This window comes from Curcuma longa, chromosome 6, assembly GCF_044706935.1.
Source record: "Curcuma longa cultivar G26 ecotype Majalengka, Jawa Barat chromosome 6, ITB_CL_G26_1.1, whole genome shotgun sequence".
Taxonomy (NCBI): Eukaryota; Viridiplantae; Streptophyta; class Magnoliopsida; order Zingiberales; family Zingiberaceae; genus Curcuma; species Curcuma longa.
The window spans coordinates 1,842,575-1,862,493 of record NC_133866.1 but is presented as its reverse complement, the minus strand read 5'-3'; the positions used below and the strand labels follow the sequence as shown (position 1 = coordinate 1,862,493).

At 34.1% G+C, this 19,919-nt stretch overlaps 1 protein-coding gene across 4 annotated transcripts in view; it reads right to left on the bottom strand.

Moving 5' to 3' along the window:
• Window positions 1-19,919, bottom strand: part of LOC141830770 (uncharacterized) — a 64,423-nt gene that overhangs the window by 31,453 nt on the left and 13,051 nt on the right. Inside the window, exons 5-12 of one of the 4 annotated variants that reach the window (XM_074718194.1) lie at window positions 18,256-18,347; window positions 18,060-18,163; window positions 11,977-12,052; window positions 10,059-10,518; window positions 1,607-1,936; window positions 1,317-1,517; window positions 1,113-1,211; window positions 950-1,022 (exon numbers count right to left, since the gene is read on the bottom strand). In XM_074718194.1, coding sequence (XP_074574295.1) covers window positions 950-1,022; window positions 1,113-1,211; window positions 1,317-1,517; window positions 1,607-1,936; window positions 10,059-10,518; window positions 11,977-12,052; window positions 18,060-18,163; window positions 18,256-18,347 — 1,435 coding nt within the window. Of the gene's footprint in view, window positions 1-949; window positions 1,023-1,112; window positions 1,212-1,316; window positions 1,518-1,606; window positions 1,937-10,058; window positions 10,519-11,976; window positions 12,053-18,059; window positions 18,164-18,255; window positions 18,348-19,919 lie in introns of those variants that run through there. The other 3 variants (XM_074718195.1, XM_074718196.1, XM_074718197.1) reach the window with 3 other exon arrangements.

The window sequence follows — 19,919 nt, the reverse complement described above, 5'->3', positions numbered from 1 at the left end:
CCCCTCGGTGATTACACTTTGAGGTTGAGAAGCACCGAGTTGAGACTTCCACCTCTCTACTAAGGTTGCTTGATTCTCTAACTCTAAGGTCATTAGTGGGTTTGATTCCAGCTCATGACTCAGCTCCAACCCTCACTTTGGCCAAAGTGCCTATAACTTTGAGCAAAGTGTCGAAAGTTCAAGCTAAAATGCTCAAGGTCTGAACCGAGGTGCTAAAATTTCAGCTCTCAGAGGCTAAGTTTGTTAAGCATAAGATACTTGAGAAACATTTATTTAAGGGACCAAATGGAAAGATGATAGTTGATAAATAGATTATCGATCAAACTTCACTTAGGAATTAGGACTAATGGCGCTTGGTGCAAAACCACAATCATGTGTCAGTTTTCATATTTTCTGAATGGAAACACAAGTTGATAAAGTTGATATCATAAGAGATTACATGTAGTATCAATCATCTCCTTCAAAATGCGAATAGGCAAGTAAACTGTGGGGTAGATGCATTAGTTTGCCAATTCCCTTATTGAATAACCAACATTGTGAGGATATATATATTCATGGGGAAGGTTTTGTGTTACCTTGCAGTAAAGAGTTGTGTTTCTGCAACTACTTGGGAATGCTACAGACTTTTCCATACTAGTTTTATCCAACACATCCATGACTCTATGTTTGTTCCTAATGTGTCCCATGGGTAATGAGGAAACTCTATCAAACCTATTCTGTTAATCTATCTAACCTATTCTGTCGTTTGAATAACCAAAAATTTTCTTACCTCTGTTTGGAAATTGGAGCCTCTCAATTTTATTGGCATCCGGATGACAAAACAAATCAATCAAGAACAGGCTCAAATATCAAAATAGAATAGGAACTACAGAAGGAAAATCAATCAACTCAGGATCTCACAGTAAACATGCAAATAATTTGCTCTGATTGGGCTGTGGGAGGATATTACCTTCATGGTTTGTCTGGGTCACAAAGTGAAAGCTTGATCCATTGGCGTTTTCTTGAAGTTTATAGATCCTAACCTATATAATCACAAAGAAAAAAATAGGATCTCACACATTAACTGATCTTCAAGCCTCAAAATCAAAGAAACATTTAGAGAATGATCTAACCAAACCACATTCATCGCCAATAGCCAAGGTCATACTCAAAGGACAAAATGCAACAGCTGTTACTGCAGGAATTGTCACCTCCACTTCCATTGCTGGCAGCTGTGGTTAAATAACAAAATTAAAGAATTTAGCAAATGAAGGGCTGACTGAGTTCTGGACATGTAATGCACATGTCCTTGTAGATAGCAATGATAAGCCACAAACCTTTCCTTCTAACACAAACATCGAAACAAGTACAGGATATGTAGCATCCCATATTCTCACAGATCCATCTTGATAACCAGCTATAAAAATTTTTTCAACCTCATAATCTTCATAGGACACTTCAGGAGGAACCCCACCAGTAACAGGCCACTTTGTGCCCATAGATAAGGTATGAGAAGGTAACCTTCCCATACGAAATCTCTATAAATATTTAAAACTTTATGAATAAGGTAAAGAATGGGATAACATTTAAAAGGAAATAATTAAACTAAGCCTGAGTGGGAAGGTACCTTAAATAAAACTTTTAAAGAGTTGCTGCCTTTGGGTAGCAAACAAAGTTTATTCACAGTCATATTTGGATCAATGGTAGGCACTGCTACTGGAAAATTTTCAGCTTGAACAGATGGGTCCCCATCAGATTTTAACTCAGATAAGATATTACCATCATAGACACTCAACTGCCCAGGGTTCGTTAATACAAAAAGAGCAGCAGTGGAACTGTCTGATATACTGTCATTTGGGATCAGAATCATATCTGCAAAGGATCCATTAAGGTTGAGGTTCACACGTGAGATGCACTTCAAAGTCTCTACTCCAGAGGACCATTCAAGAGTAAGAACCTGCATGAGTAAATAAGTGACAAATGAAGGTAATGCAGTGGCATGAATGGCTCATATCATTGCATTGCTTGAACAAAAGGAATATCCTATTTATCCTGACTTAAAATAACTTTTTCTCCGGTTAAGAAGAACAAACCTGACACACATCAAGCGACATTCTTGTTACTGAAGCACCAAATCTCTCTGGGTAATTTAATATACAAGCTTATTCATTTACTTTGTCAACAACCAAACTCACAAATTCTCAAGAGTCAAAGACTGATAAAGAATATTCAACCTGCTGGACATCTATGATTATAATTTACTCTATAGTTTACTCGGAACAAGAAAGTGGAGATAGACATCAAAGTAAGTTACTTTCAGTTGAGGAGCTTGTACCAGTGTTGGTTTTTCTTTTCTAATTTGTGCACGTTGACACTATGATTGCAAATCAGTTTTCTACATCCAATTATTCAAAGCTTCCCTCTAGTTGCAGTAACAATTTTTCCCTAGCCTTCTATCATATTCTTCCTAAACAAAATTTAAAGGGTGCAATGAATTACAAAACCATCTCTGCATTTACTAATTCACCACAAACTATAGATGTAAAAGTCTATTTTACAATTAAATGGTTAATAAGTCTCATATCAAGGTCAATTGCAGCATGGGCGGCAGTATTGGTATCGGAAAACTGAAAACCCTAAGTATTGACCGATTCGAATTGATTGGATTAGTAAAATCTGAATTGGTATAAAAACAAAATATCAAAATAATAATATTTACTTAATTAAGAAAAAAAATATCTAACAACCTTAACGTCATGGATCTATATTTGATATGTATATAAAAAGACTACAAATTATAGAAAGTCTAACTTTTTCTTCTGAGTTAGAAATAGTTTATATTATTAATAAATCAATACAATTTTTTCTCATTTTTTCTTGTATATAGAATTTGAGAAATTAAAAAATTCAAACCTCCATGGTTTATACGACTTCTTACTTCTATGATAAATTAGCTAAATTTAAATCAAATTTGATTAATATATTTAATTATTTAAAAAAAAAAAAAAAAGAGCAGCCCGGTGCACGAACTATTAATACTTAAAATAATTAATTATCAGTAAAAAATAATATTTAATAATTCTTAAAGTTATAACTTATTTAAATGTAATTAATTATTGTAATTACGTTACGTAGGTTAGAAGAGGGCTACAATAATGACAAATGTTTGTCTGTCATTGAGAATGCCCAAAGAAGACAAAAGGTAACTCACGATGAAGATAAAAAATACATCACCTTTCTTCCTCATTTAGAATGTCAAAGTGCAGTACCAAAGTCAACCTACCTTCTTTGGCTTATCTGCCACTGCTTCGACACCATGTTAAATCTCTCTTGCATCTTGCTTCTCAAAATCATGAAAAAAACTTCATTCCAAATCTAGATCTACACATCTGGACATCCTTAATGTCGGGGCATCCTTAATCCCCATACTTGTTATTCTAGAAAGATTCTTGAATGGGATTTGGAGAAATCAGCCAAATCAAAGTAATTTGACTCCAATTCAGCTGATTTCTCCATCGCAACTGATGACTACTAATTAATTAAAATTTCTCTCCAACTTAACCTTAATTAATCAAGATTTAAGAAACCAGTGAAGTGTCTAATTTGTCTAACTTCTCACTCGGAATTGAATCAACATTGCGCAATCCTAATCCGAATCGGATAATTTTGCCAACCATAAATTGTAGAATAAGATCTATTTAACCAACTGAAAGTAGTTAAAAGGCACAACTTGTTAGTGGTGTTGGTGTTCTTCATGAATTTTGCCTTCATTTACATCACGATACTAAAAGAATATGTTCAGAATATTTTTGGTCTTGAATCCATATTTTAAAGTTATATTTTGGTGTTTTTAGGAGCAATAATATTGGGGTCATCATACCACAAGATAGCACACTGGTGCAGCAGAACAAATTTGTGTGTGTGAACTTCTCTATGATGTTAAATCAAACCATATTATAATAAAACAACAAAATAGTTTTATCTTACAATTGTCATTTTTTACATGTAAGGAGGCATGGTCTCTACATTGTCCATGCAACAGGAACTCCAATCATACCACGGAGGTGTTGGGATCCATTGCAAAGAGGGAGGAAGTAGTGTCCATCAGTGGCATCAGATGTTGGTGGCAACAACAAGAGGGCGGTGGGGCTAATTATTGTTGGATGATCTCAACTAATTAGTAGAGATTAATTAGGATATAATCCTAATTATTTGAACTAATTTTTTAATTAATTTTAATGACTCTAAAGGTTGTAAATATTTTAATAATTTCGCAACACATGTAAAATTATCTCTAAAATTATTTTTTGGTTTTTCTACATCTCTTATAAAATTGATTTAAGCTTAAATAAATTCAAACTAAAATTTAACTAACTCTATAAATTTATATTGCATAAATTAACTTTTAATTTTGTAATCCTCCCTGTAAATTTAATTGAATAAATTACACTTATTTATTCTAATTCAATTCCCTAAACAATCAACATAATAGCTCTTAATTATTTATTATTTATTAATCAATGAGTATAGTTAACACCTATTGATCATTCTTCTCATGTTACTTGCATCATATTTTGAAATCATGCTTTGTGTATCACTCTATAAGCACTTAGACGTGTTGACAGTGTATCTAAGTGAATGAAGTCTTGATAAGCCTCTAGCAAGGCATCAAGATTACAACAATTATAAAAATGAAGGTATCACAAAAGCTTTTCCATAGCGCAGCTAGTGTGAAATATAGTCTCATACTCTCATTATCACACTCATATCACAACTTGCCCTAAAACTTCAATCGATGTCTGTCCTACTAGAGCACATCCAAGAGTTAATTTGATGCCTACTGCCGGCATCCTCTCTCACAGCAACTATTCCAATCTGGCCGGACCATCATTCTAGATCATCTACCAACTGCTGAGGAAATCCGACATTGGGGATCAACAGAAACTACACACATACATGGGATATAGTAAGTGCAGATTTTATTGCTGCCATCATGGAATTCTTTCACCATGGAAGACTACTTTGCCAATGGAATCATACACTTATAGCCCTCGCCCCCAAGTCCGCCCACGCTAGTAAAGTAACTGATTATTGCCCCATTTCCTATTGTACTTATCTCTAAGATATTGGCAGGATGAATTTTGGACATCTTGGGCCATCTTCTCCACCAGTCTCAAACAACTTTTGTGCAAGATAGACTTATTACAGATAATATTCACTTAGCTCAAGAGCTTTTCAGAAAATATAGTCACAAGCGCATCTCATCACATTGTATTAGAAAGATCGATCTATAAAAGGCCTTCGACTCAATGCATTGGGCATTTCTACATGAGGATCTCCTTGGATTGAATTTCCTAAAGCATTTTATTGGATGGATTATGGAGTGTGTCACCACTATATCTTCCTCACTGGCAATCAATGGCGGATCCTTTGGACACTTTCGAGGAGCTAGGGGGTTATGACAAGGTGACCCACTATCACCCTATCTATTTGGTATATGTATTTAGATTTTTGGCAAGCAACTGCAGCAACGCACATCCTAGATGGATTTTGGCTATCATCCACAGTGTGCCGACCTCAAATTAGCCCACCTGGCTACGCAAATGATTTGCTACTTTTTAGCAGAGGAGTTGTTGCATCCATCGGGACCTTGACCACATGTGTGCAAGATTTTGGGGAGACTGAAAATTACATGAAGTCGAGTATCTATCTGATGGTAGTTGATGACACAACGCGTAGGAGGCTTCTCACCATCACTAGCTTTCTGGAGGGCACTATGCCTTTTCGATACCTGGGGATTCTACTAGCTACAACACGTCTTCGGATATCAAATTACACCCCCTGTTGGATTCCCTGATCGATCGGATCAACGCCTAGCCACAAAAGACGTTGTCTTATGTTGGCAAGGCACAGCTTATCACATCAGTACTTCAGGGCGTCGAGTGCTTCTAGCTATCTATTCTACCTTTACCTCAAGGCATTATTGATCGCATCTATAGCATTTTAGGTATTTCATATGGATGCCCAAGCATCCTTCTATATCATGGGCAGATATGTGCAAACCAAAGGACGAAGGTGGATTGGGGTTTCAGGACTTGCGAGCCTGGAATTTAGCTCTCCTAGCAAAAGTATTGTGGTGCATACAAGAGGAGGACGCAATCAAGTGGGTACACCATACCTACTTGACTCACATCCACATTTAGGCATGGCAAGCAACCCGTTCGAATTACCTATTGAATAAGCGATTGCTGCAGATACGGGATCTTATATTATCGGCTGCCAAATCACCAGAGGCTGCTTGATAGCAATTAGCAGATTGGTTTGCGCAAGATGATAGGGTGGTCAGGGCTTATGACTTCTTCGGGTATCCTAGTCCTAAGAAGTCGTGGGATCAGACCATGTGGAAGACTCACTTATAACTCAATCATACAGTCACTTTCTGGATGCTAGCGTAGAGTTGACTTCTCATTAGAGATCGGCAAGACTACCTAGAGGACAGACAGTGCATACAAGAGAACCTATTCTTCAGGTGCCCCCTATTGCGGAGTTGTGGCAAAGGATTAGAAATTAGCTTCATATGCGCCAGGAGATGTCCACTTACCGATGACCATAGAGTCTTCGAGCAGCATTACTGTGGGAGTAGGACTTTGACAAAGGCACGTCATCTTGCATTGTCATCTATGATCCATTATGTATGGAGGACTAGAAATAGTAAATTTTTTAGCGAAAGACAGTTAGATGGTGTGGCTAGGGCTTACGACTTCTTCAGGTATCCTAGTCCTAAGAAGTCGTGGGCTCGGACCGTATGGAAGACTTACTTATAGCCCAGTCATGTAGTCACTTTCTGGATGTTGACGTACAGTTGACTTCCCACTAGAGATCGACAGGACTACCTGGAGGGCAGACAATGCACACAGGAGCACATATTCTTCAAGTGCCCCCTATTGCGGAGTTGTGGCAGAGAATTAGAGATTAGCTTCATATGTGCCAGGAGATGTCCACCTATCGGCAGACGATGAGAGTCTTCGGGAGGCATTACCATGGGAGTAGGACTTTGACAAAGGCATGTCATCTTGCCTTATCATCTATGATCCATTATGTATGGCGGACTCAAAGTAGTAGTTTTTTTTTGGCAAGGAACCGTTCGATGTTGAGAGGATATGCAAGGGTGTACAACTCCATGTATATAGGACTTTAGGCGTCCACTCTGACCTAAGACAAGAGAAACTTCTAAAGCCTCATTTTGTACATTTTGATACATGCTATACAATCTTACTTATATAAAAAAAAGAGTTAATTTGATACACTCATAAGGCCATTGAAAGGAATATTGACCTAAGTAGTTTCCTTTAGTTTTCACTATTCATTGATTTAATCTAAGTGGTTATTGATTAAAAATCAAAGTGGCCACAAATCCAATTGGTCAAGTGATATATACTTTTACTAGGAGCAATAAGTCTCTATTGATTACTCATTATTTCCGCATACCCAAAGTAAACATATATGCAACTCTTTTAAGGATCTGATCAACAAACATCAAAATATATTAATCCTTTCAAGGATCAAAATATCAAGCCGTGTCAAAGTTCTAAGCTTTGACTGGAATGATATTGTTTTGAAACCATGGTAGTGTTTCGACATATGGTGTCGGTGAAGAATTGAAGGGGGAAAGAGGAAGGAGATGAAAAAAAAACCATTTAAGGACTTTGTGTTCCATATAGAATGGTACTGTTTTAACATTGTATTATATGGGCACAAGCTACCAAAAAAAATAATAAATATTATCAATTCATCTTGATGTATTTTGTAGCATGTTAAGGGATGTCATACTTATCAACATAATAAATTAGTTGTACCAACGGTAAGGTTGCTGCCATGTGACCTAGAGGTCATGGGTTCAAATCCTGGAAACAGCCTCTTGCCAAAGGCAAGGTAAGGCTGCGTACAATGGATCCTTTCCCCGGACCCCGCATGGCGGGAGCTTCGTGCACCGGGCTGCCCCTTTTATCAAAATGAAATATTTCGACCACGTTGCTTGATACGATAAACCATGGACCTTTTATAAGATTAAGATTCAAAAGCTCAAGTTGTGTCAGAGTTTCGATCTTTGAATGTATGGTGTCAATGAAGGGTTGGAGGTTGGAGGTTGGAGGTTGGAGGTTGGAGGTTGGAGGAGAAAGGAGATGAAAAAAAACATTCTATGTGTCAAGTGGTATGGAGTTTACGAGAACGATAAGTTTCGACCGTTTCCTATGGCACAATACAAGATTTTAAACCATCTCTCATTAAAATCATTCGTTTGTTGGAATTTTCTATACTATCTCATCTAAGTATTGCTAAAATCTATGTTTCATGTATTCATCTAATCCTACTGGAGATGAGTATATGCTAATTATATTAATAATTTATTTTATTACCAATATCTTGAGCGTTATAATCCTATCTTCCTTCTTAACTACTCCTATTACTTCATCCTTTAATGAACTATTTATAAGAATGCCTACTTTGTTTCTCATTTTACTTTTTTTGTGTAACATAACCTAAAACTTGAGTACTCTATCATCTTTGCCTTCTTCCTTACACCATTTTATCGTTTGTAAATATAAAATATTAATTTTTCTCTTAATCATTGTATCTACTTCTTTCATTATTTTGTCGGTGCACATTCCTATGTTCCATGTTCCAATTCTAAGACTATTTCTTATCAAAGAAAAAAGATTAAAGAATTCTAAGACTAAGGTGAGTGAAAATCAATTTGGATTCATGCCTGAAAGATCAACGATAAAGTTATACATCTTCTAGGGCATTGAAAAGTATCAAGAAAATAAGCATAACTCACACATGATATTTATTCACTTAGAAAAAAATCTATGATAGAGTCCTGAGAAAAATTATATGAAGAATTCTAAAAAAAATATTGATGTAGCTTATATTGAAATAATTAAGGATATGTATGAGAATATAATAACAAAAGTGAATAATTAAAACGGATTAATAGGAAAAAAAAATTATAAAGAGTTATATTAAGGATCAGTTCTAAATTCATATTTTTTTTCACAATAGTTATGGATAAATTCACTAGATACATCCAAGACACATTATCATGGTACATATTGTTTACAAATGAAACATGTGAAGGGGTAAATGTTAAGTTCAAATATTGGCGGAAGACATTAGAAGTTAAAGGTTTATGCTTAATAAAGATAGTAAATATGGAATTTAAGTTTAGTAATAGTACACGTAGCAAGACAATTGTTAATATGGGAGATGAATTACCTTTGTAACTAAAAATTTTAACTATTTAGGATCATATTTGCAAAAGGGGTTGATAGATATGTTTTACATAGAATACAAGTAGAATAGTTGAAATGGAGGAGGATGTCAAGTGTTCTTGTGATCTTAAGATTCCTATAAAGATGGTTACAATTACTATGTTATAAAGAACTGAATGTTGCGCTACGGTGCAAACACACGAGCAAAAGATGAAAGTCGCAAAGATGTGTATGTTAAAATGGATTTGCAGATACAAAGATAGACATGATAAGAAATGAGATCATTTAATAGAGTCGGGATTGCATCTCTTGAGGGAAATGTTTGAGAAATAGGTCTAAGATGGTATGAACATGTATTTAAACGATCAATAAATGTTTTATTTAGACGACGTGAGACTATGATAACTACACATATTAATCGAGGAAGAGAGAGATTAAATAAAATTTGATTAGCAATAATAAAAAAATTATTTAAATATAGATAACGATATAATAGGGGATCGGATGGTGTAGGAGGATCCATATAGCTAGCCTACTTAGTAGGATAAAAGATCAGTTGTTATTCTTGTTGTATGATAAGAAAATATGCTATCTTATTCAACCTAGATTATTTTTTTGCAACTAACATAAATAAGCAAACTAATAATATAAATACCAGTTTCTTTAAAAAAAAAACATAGCCTTAGAACTGAGAAAAATGATTAAAACTTCTAAACATGTCATGAATAGGAGGATGTATAAATTTTTAGTTATATAATAAAGCAAAGTAAGAAACACATTAAATTCAGAAAATGGAAGAGGAAATACTGTCAAAACTTCTTCAGATCCAATCTCATCACCACCATAGATAAAAAGCTGCCCTCCTGTTTCATTACTTCCTTTGGAATTGGCTGACCAGTGTAAGATAATGACAGGAAGCCTACGTTCTGCAGATGTCAGTTGCAGTTTAACCACATTATTGGATAGTTTCCCAGATTGTTGCCTTTTTGTTGAGGAATTAGATGTGAAGTCCCACAACAACACATCTCCATTAATGTAACCCACAGCAGCGATGGAATTATTAGCAGATACCCAGCACAAAGAACAAATTTCATTTTCTTCTTCATAATTGGCTACCATGCTTTCAACATAATCACCAATTCCAGTTAGAGAATCAGCGCCATCAGCAACCCTTACCTTCAAGGCACTGTGACCTCCAGAACTAACAGCTTCTCTTTTGTTGACATCCCAAAGAACTAGTAGTCCCTTTTCATATGCAACCAGCATTCTGCAGTGGAGTGAACAATTTGCCATGCATGTGAAATCTCAGAGATAATGAAATGGCAAAAGCACATAAAAACAAAATGGCAATTGGTCAGACTCAATTTGAGAGTCACAGCCAAGAAACCTTCTGACTTAACATAGAAGCTTCTCATAAAATCTAAAAGGCAGAGGCAAACCAACCCTTGTCTACCAACTAATGCAAGACAGTGGAATCATCTGAAGATTTGAAATTAGAAACACAAATAAGCCTCTTATAAAGGTTAGCATATGACAGAATCTAGATACTCATGAAACAAGAGCAACAAACCATGTGTCCTAACTATTTGAGCTCAGTTGCATGAAACATCATCCATCAATGATATCTATGTGAGGCAATATTGTTGGCAATAATTCTCTTCAACCTTTATTATGTTAAGAAGGATTTACTTTAGTCTTCATTGATAGCTTAAACCTTCAACCTGGTCTTTTTAATTTATCGGGTTGTTAGCTTTGAACATGTTCATAGCATTCCTTTCATATTTTTATTATACCATGCAGTTACATTTAACTAATCTCAAATTTAACATTTTTATTCTACTTCAGTGTTAACATTTTGCACAGATTGTTTCTTTATTGGCCACTCTCTTCATCATTAAAATAAGACTGGATGCACCACAATATATATGAAACTTCAGTTTTAGACAAGGAGCACATGGCTACTGCACAAGACTTGAGAATTCACTCACCAATTTAACCACCAAACATTTTTCTTATATACTACATTTCCATTGAGCTAAAATGAGAGAAAATAGACTTAAGATGGTATCGACATGTTCAAAGGTGATTGATTGATTATATAAGAAATAAATATTGACTCAGTTATGGATATTAGAAGCAATAGTGTTTTATAGAGTCAATTGGCAGGATAGGATCCTTGTAAACAACCCCAAATAGTTGGACTTAGACACAGTTTGTTGTTGACTGTTGTTCAAACTATATTTCCATTAGTATTTCCTTGTTGCTGGAACTTGAAAATAGTATCAATATTTTTAACTTTGCTAAATGCCTAATCTTATTCATCATTGAAGTGCACAACTGCACATAGTATCAATATTTTTAACATTCACAAACAAAAATTCTTCTTCATCTAGTATCTAGAAGTCTTTAAATGAATGTGCACATTATATTTGTCAAACATAGCTATTAAACATTCAAGAATATCCATAACATGAGATTTTACCAATTCTCATAGACACTTATGGGTTAAAGCTGGCATGGATTGCCTTCAAGAGAAAAAGAACAGCCGTTTTTAGACAAACATGTAATACACCTAGTTTGGGATGCTAACAGTGAAATTCAGTTTAAAAAATTAACATTGTTAACATGTCTCTTCAGATAGCAGAAAATTTTTTCTTGTTATCCATGTGATAGAAAGAATACTTTGAATTTGAGCAGACAGGAGAGAGGCATGTACATCTCCTACCTAGTGGAAGACGTACCAGACTGGGGAAGAATTCCAACAATTGACTGAGTACCATCAAATGAGATATCAGCTGCTTCTTTATTTGGCATTGTTTTTTCAAAAAACAAAAAACAGAAACACAGAAATTTTAGTGAAGAATAAAAGAACATCTATCATGATATAAATCACAAGTTAAATTTTATAGAATATATCATTTGCAGGATTCAACAACAATAAACTTTATTAGATGGAATAGATTACTAAAGAGAACCACAATCAATGATAGCAAACTGAAGATTTCCTAAAAAATTACAAGGAAAGAAAGAAGATAATAACTTACAAAAGTAAATACTAAATACTATGAGTCCCTGCAAATTTCAGACACTACAGTGTTGAATTATGCAAGCAAGAAGATTTAAAAACCTAAAGGACTCCAGATGTTGGTCAATAGATGAAGAGAAATATCTCAACACACGATAAAAGTCAAATGTTTTATTTCTTTATCTAATTTCATTTAAAGAACAAAAACAAGTTTGATTAGACTATAGTTTGAAACCTCGTACCATGACGAGTGACATGGTTGAAAGTATCATTTTGATAAATCACTGAAACTCATTACTACTTGGCACATAGACAATATCATTTGTGTCACTATGTCAATTATATTGATGAGTATTATGTCATGCCAACACTTGACACACCTTGGCATGTTACAACACAAGTTAAGATGAATTAAAATAATATTTATTTATTTTTTTTATTTTTATTTTTATTTATGTTTATATAAGATAATGTCAAAATTGTATCATTTAAGATAATACACAAAGTTAAAACTTATAGTGGTCTATCTTTTTTTTCACTTCATCTTCTCATTCTTCCTTCCACCTCCAGTTCATCACTGACATTCATATATCAAAACATTAGCATGATACCAAAATAATATGATTCCAATCGAAGACCAAATCTTTAACAAGGCTTGCATTTTAGCCACCATTTGTAATGCTAGACTCTTGTTTCTATCACCAAAATAATATAGGTGTCTGGTGATAAAGAACGAAAATAGCAGCAAGAACTCTACATGCAAAGTCTATCTGTAGTTAGAAGGTTAGAAGTGAGGTAAACTGATTAAGATAGAGGGCTATTTAAAGCACATTGAACATTTTTAGGATTATTTCATATCTAGCTTGAACTTTAAAAAGTTTTAATTGCATACCAATTTTGTTTCAAGCGTAGCCTATTGCTAGCTCAAGTAATGGCACTATAATAAGTTAGCATATGGCACCTCTTTTCTACCAAACTTATAATTGTTATAAAATAACCATACATTTTAAAAATCTTGTCATTACTAGAAAAAAGGTGGTCAAAGATCTAAATGTTTGATTTTTTTTAGAAAAACTAAATAATTTTTAAAGTGTGTTTGGATGGAGGATTGAGGAAAAGGAGAGAGAGGAAGAGGTTCAACCAATGTTATCCCTTATTTGTGAGTCTCTTAGTAAGTGAAAGGAGAGGATTAAGTTTAGGTGTGAAATCTCATTCCAACGTCAAATTTGGTGGTTGGCCAGGATAATCATTGAGTGTAGACTCGTAGAGTGTGTTGGCATGAGATGGTGTTAGACAACGCTAATCAAGAAGAAGATAAAGAAGAATAAGGGGGGAAAAGGTAGTAGGAGTAAGGTTCAAAATCTCGAATCATCCGAAGTTTCAGTACTATTTCCAAATTGTGTCAACGTTTTGATTTATATAGTGCGGGTGGAGGAGAAGGAGATGAAGAAAAAGAAGACAACTATATGTTTAAGTTTATACTTTGTATTGCATTCAAAGTTGTACACTTTTAACATTATCTTATATGGATATAATAACAACAACAACCAAGCCTTATCCCACTAGGTGGGATCAACTATATGGGTCCTACGTCTTTGGACTCTATCTCATACTATATCATCATTTATATTTAAATAAATTTTATCTTGTTTTATTGTTGCTAACCAAGTCATTTTTGGTCTTCCTCTTCTTTGTTTGATATGCATATTTGTCATAGTTTCACATCGCCTAACTGAGCATATATTGGTCAGCTACATACATGTTCATACTATCTTAAACGTGTCTCCTTAAGTTTTTCCTTAATAGGTATAACCCCAACTATCTCTCTAATATTTTCATTTCTTATCTTGTTGATTCTTATATGTCCGCACATCCACCTTAACATCCTCATCTCTGCAACTTTCATCTTCTGCTCATGCGCTCGAGTCATAGCCCAATATTCAATTCCATATAACATAGCAGGTATAACTGTCGTTTTATAAAAATTTTCTTCAAGTCTTAGAAGTACTTTACGATCACAAAGAACACATGATACCCTCCTCCTTATAAATTACCTTTATATGGATATAAGACAAAAAAAAATTATCTCAATTCATATTGACTTGGGTTGTAGCATGCCAAGAGGTGTCAAATGTTGGCATGATGTGATATTCATTGACATGATTAACGCAATGACATAGGTGATATTGTATGTGCCAAGTTGTATTGAGTTTCGATAATTTACCGGAACGATATGATTTGATTGTGTCACTTAGCACAATATGAGATTTCAAACCATGAGTAGGAGAGATATACTTGTCTTATTTATTGCAAATTTGAGCTACCATTCATTGTTTTCCTAACAAAACTTTGCTCATTGTTAGTTTCATGCTAGGCCTTTGTTGATCCCCCTCCCCACCTCTATCACAATCGCCTTCAATGAGCTTTTAGCTATCTCTTGATACTAGTGGTAGCATTTTAGCATTTTCATATATCAAATCATGTTTCAAACAATGCATTTCACTAGTGAAATAAAACCATATTCTAACCAATGGGTTGTGCATCCATCCCTCCTGCAAATCAAATTTTACAAATCCTCTAATTAGGAATAAGGAAAAAAAAGTGAGAATGAATAGATGATAGAAAATATATTTTATCAAATTACTCTTTTCCATCTTCTTGTAAGATAAAGGTAATTTAGTCATTAAATCTTCTCCTTTCTCTTGATAAAAACATCCAAACAAGGGAATTCACCCCCACCCTCCACTTCCTCTCCTCTCACTCACTTTTGTCCACTCTCTTCTCCACCCAACTACTAAATACAGACAAATACACCTCAAAGTTCTTTCAAGTATCGCTTGAACTTTAAAAAGTTTTAGCAATCATATCCCTTAATTACTATAACAAACAATGAACTACAGAAGAAACAAAATTGAAAGTTCATGTATTCAATTAAAACATATACATGCCAAAGTCCATTTTAAGTAGCAATAAGACTAAGAACTATATTTTAAATAGCAATAAAAGTACATGCCAAGTACAGCAATATAAAGCAAAACAAAGCATGGTTTGAAATCTCATACTGTTCCAGGCATGACTAGGAAAACGGGATGTTCTTATTAATTTTGATGAATTCTATACCTACTTATTCTTTAATTTCTGATTTGGTCAATGAAGTTGTTCTTAATAGGATTTCTTTTATGCCTTTTTTGTTTTTTGAGGGGATGAGCACTCCTACAATTATCTTCACTATACTAGGTGGAAGATGAACACACTTACAATCCTCTTCACTAGATGGGGTGGAAGATTGTTCTTGTTAGACAAGCATTGGGTGGATATTGTGTCAAAGATGTGAGGCTAAGATGTGAGCCTACTGAAAAACAAATACCAAAAGATTCTTATTGTTATCACTCTTAAATAATGTGAATGGACGATGAATGTTGAAAAGAAAGTATGAGTCAATTCAGCCTTGGAGAGTGAGGAAATATATCCTTGATTTTAAAAAATTTACATAAATGCATGTTGGATTTAAGAGGGCATTTGATGAAGCAGATGTCATATTTGGGAGACCCATGGATAGATAACTTATTGCATGGTGTTGTTAAATGTAAATTTAGTTTATTAAAGTAACTGAGTTCTCAACTACTTGAGGCAACTAGTGTTGTTAAATATGATGTTTGATCTGTTTTTCATATTCTGGCTAGTAGGATTCAGGCCGGTAAATTCTTGAGCAAAGAATAAATGATAGATGGGTTTGTACTATGGTCCTAAATGGTGATATGAGCACCAAGGTGGTTTAAAATGGGAAGAAACTGTTGGTGATATCAATAATGCAATGGAAGTGAATCAGAAGCTACTTTGGAGCTGAAAGCTTTTCCAAGAGTCCAGAATTGTGTAGAAAGCTGCTTGGAGAAAATCCCAACTTCTGGTTATGTTTCATCTTTATTACAGGGCATATCACTCATTGTTACATCTGTGAAACTGCAAAAGATAAAATGAATTATTTGCTCTTTATTGTGCTAATGCTAAGGTGGTATAGAGCTTAGCTAAAAACTTCAGGAATTGGAAGTTTGTTTTATGATGATTGTGGACAGGCAAGTGGCTAGAGGAGGATGGATCTGTAAGAAAGTCCCATGCAACTAAGGTAAGAGCCTTTTATATCAGTAGGTTTGTGGCACATTTGGAACAATTGGAATAGAAAAGGTTGATGATAAATAGCTTCCTCCTAATGCTTTAATTGGTAGAATCACTAATGAGGCTAACGAGTTTCAAAGCGAGATGGTTAATAGTGGGAGGAAGGTGGTCAAGGCTAAATTTTGGAGCAAAACTCTATACATATCTGATTCAATCGCCACTGGAATTGTATTTATGCATCCTTATCATGGATGGTGTATGTTCATGGCTTTATGTTGATGCTTCTTTAGCTTTGCAAAGGGAGCTTTGGCAATCAAGGTTGACCAGAGCTAGTGCTTTCAAAAGGCTTATATGGATTGACACTTATATCTGATTCTCAAGGAGCAATTGATTGTTTGTGGTGCAGTTTATGGTTTAAAATCTCGACCCGTACCGAGGTTTCGGTCCCTGACCAGAGCGATACAATTTCGGTATCATATCTGATACAATTATCTCAATTATAGTTAAGAGTTGATTAAAATTATTAACCTAAATTATTTAATTAAAAAATTAAAATCGGCTCTTGTTCTATGATGCCTCCAGTCTCACGTGACGTTTCCAAACACGTCGTCGGACAAGCACGACGTGTCCAAACACGTCAACAGGCCAGTGCGATGTGTCCAAACCCGTCGCTGAGCCAACGCAATGCGTCCAAATGAGTTCTCGTGCTAGCGCGACTCACCCAGAAGAGTCGTTGGGCCAACACGACACGTTCAGACTAAGCGATACAGTTTTGGTACCGTATTATGACGTGTCGATATGGTTTTGATATTTTTTAAATAGAAAATATATTAACTAAAAATAAAATTTTAATATAAATATTTAAAAATAAAAAATAAAATAATTTTTAAAAATATATATATTAAATTAATGAGATAATTTTATTGTACTTTAATTAAGCATATCTAAATTATCTCAATCATAGCTAAGGGTTGATTAAAATTATTAACCTAAGTTATTTAAGTTAAATCGGCCCTCTATTCCATAACACCTCCAAGCCTGTGCAACGCATCCTGACACATCATTGAGCTAGCGCGACGCGTCCGGATGAGTCGTTGGGCCAGCGCGACACGTTCGGACTCATCCCCAAGTCAGCGTGATGCGTTCAAACTCGTCGTCAGGTCAGAGCTACGTGTTCGGACGACGCATCTGCGGGGCCTTGGGTCACGCCAACACCTAAGGTGTGCCTATGTCAATGTCGGTCCGCAGACGAAACAAAATATTTTGCTTGTATCAGACGAAACAGCACGAGATTTTAAACTATGGTACAGTTGTCCCTCATTGGCAAGCTACGACTGAAGGTATCTGTTGCTTAGGGAGGGACATTGTTAAGGAGTAAAATATGTTAAAAGACCAGATCGTTTGGTAACTTCTAGGGTTCCTAAAGTTGTTTTACAAATGGGTAGGATGTATCCATTGCAAGCTATGCAGTGTAGGCTGTCGTAACTTTCTCAAAGAGTTGATAGAATAAGGTGGTTTCTTTTCTTTAAAAAATGAGTGATTTTGTAACATATAAGACTCAAAATCAAAAGATAACAACGCGAGCATAAATATGCAAGATAAAGAGCTCAATTGCTAGAACAATGTATAGTTTCACTTTTTGATCACAGACAAAATTGAGGAAGATCTACCAGATAGATCAGCAGAAGAGAGTTGATATGGCAACTTTAAAAGTTTTCTGTCTTCTTCATCACATTTTATCACAGACAACAGCCCGTTCTCATCTCCAACATACCTAAAGCAGTAATGTTGTTAGCAATCTCCAGACGAGCCAGCTAGCAACTCACTTGTGAGTGCAGTAAATAAAATTCCCTATCAATGACGCACATGAAGTAGGTTCCAAATATTACAGAAAAAGCAGTTACATTAGCCTCCCATTGAAAAGAATAAACAAGTTGTCTGAGCTCCAGATTCCAAACCTACCAAAAAGATGAAACAGATTTCGATAAATGAGGAAAAACAGACACAAATGAACATAATCAGAACTCAGGGCAATGGCAAGTTTTATATGAAATCACTACTACTTAAAGGACAGCACCACGATAGACACACAAATTGTTAGGGATTATATGTAAATATGTAAGAGTAAGAAGTTAATATTCAGCAATAATACACATATAAAGGAAGAGGGGGTCTACCTTACGATTCCCACGAGATATAATTCACCTTAATCTAAGCATGGTATCAAAGTCGCTGATCCTCTACTCCTCAACAATGATGTAGTTGCATGCACAATTACAATCCCTCTTCCTGTGCATGTATCCTTCTGCACCTTCCATGCCAATGTTTCAAATTTCATGGCTATGTCAAAGTTTTAGTCTTTGGTCGGAACGATACTGCTTTGGTATTGTATTGTATTGTGTGTCAATACTTGTTTAATTAAATTATTATTAATAATAAATTAATATTAAATTGTAAGTTTTAATTGATTTTTATTGTAATTAATTCTTATATAATAATTACTTAAATTGTTAATACATAGTTCATCGTTCAAGTTTGGTATTCTATTTATAGTTTGTTAATTAACTTGATCACCTCGTTCTTTAGTGTTAAAAATATTTACAACCAATTATGCTTCAATTTTTTTTCTTTAGTCACTTGTAAAGTGTGAATTTGTTTCATTATTTATGTTTATACTCCATTCAACTTTTGCAGGTAGGATGCTGAAATGAGCAACAAAAAAAAGAGACTTTCTTTGGTCCTACATAAAATGAGGGTATCATTTGCCTTCAAATATTACAACATTCAAACATTTTAAAATTTAAAGGACTTTCTTTTTTTAGGATGTAAATTTATTTAAAATAAGTGTATATTTATATTGATTTATGAAATTATATTTGGAATTTATTCATGAATATTTGATAAAGAAAAAATTTAGCATTAAATATGATTTTCATTATTGTATTTTCTTTTATAAAACTTCTTGGGTATAGTAAAGTAATTCAAAATTTTGTTGTTGGTTTAATTTTATTTTATTTCTTTCATATAACTATAATTAATTTTGTTGTTGGTTTAATTTGGTTTTATTTCTTCATTTAACTATAATTATTATAGTGGACAAAAATAGAGATATCTAATTTTTAAAAATTTTAGAACCTAAAATATTATATTATAAATTTTGTAAGTAAATTTATATAATTTTATATGTACAAAATTTCTAAAAAATATAAAATTTGATTTAGACTTGACTCAATCAAATTTGAAAATTTTAGATTTAAGTCTTTTTTATAAAATTAAATTTTAACTTGAAAATTTTAATCCTTTCAATTGAATTGAATAAAGCTTTTTCTTAAGAGATTAATTGATATAATAAATGTACACAAATTGCAACATGCTCTATTTTCAATAACATTTCAATAAAATATTTAAAATAGTAAAAATGAATAAATAAATTATTTTCTTAACTTAATTAATTAAATAAATTTTTATTTAACCAAAGAGTTGTAACTATTCCTGGACATTCCAACCAAGACTTAGAGAAGACACAAAGG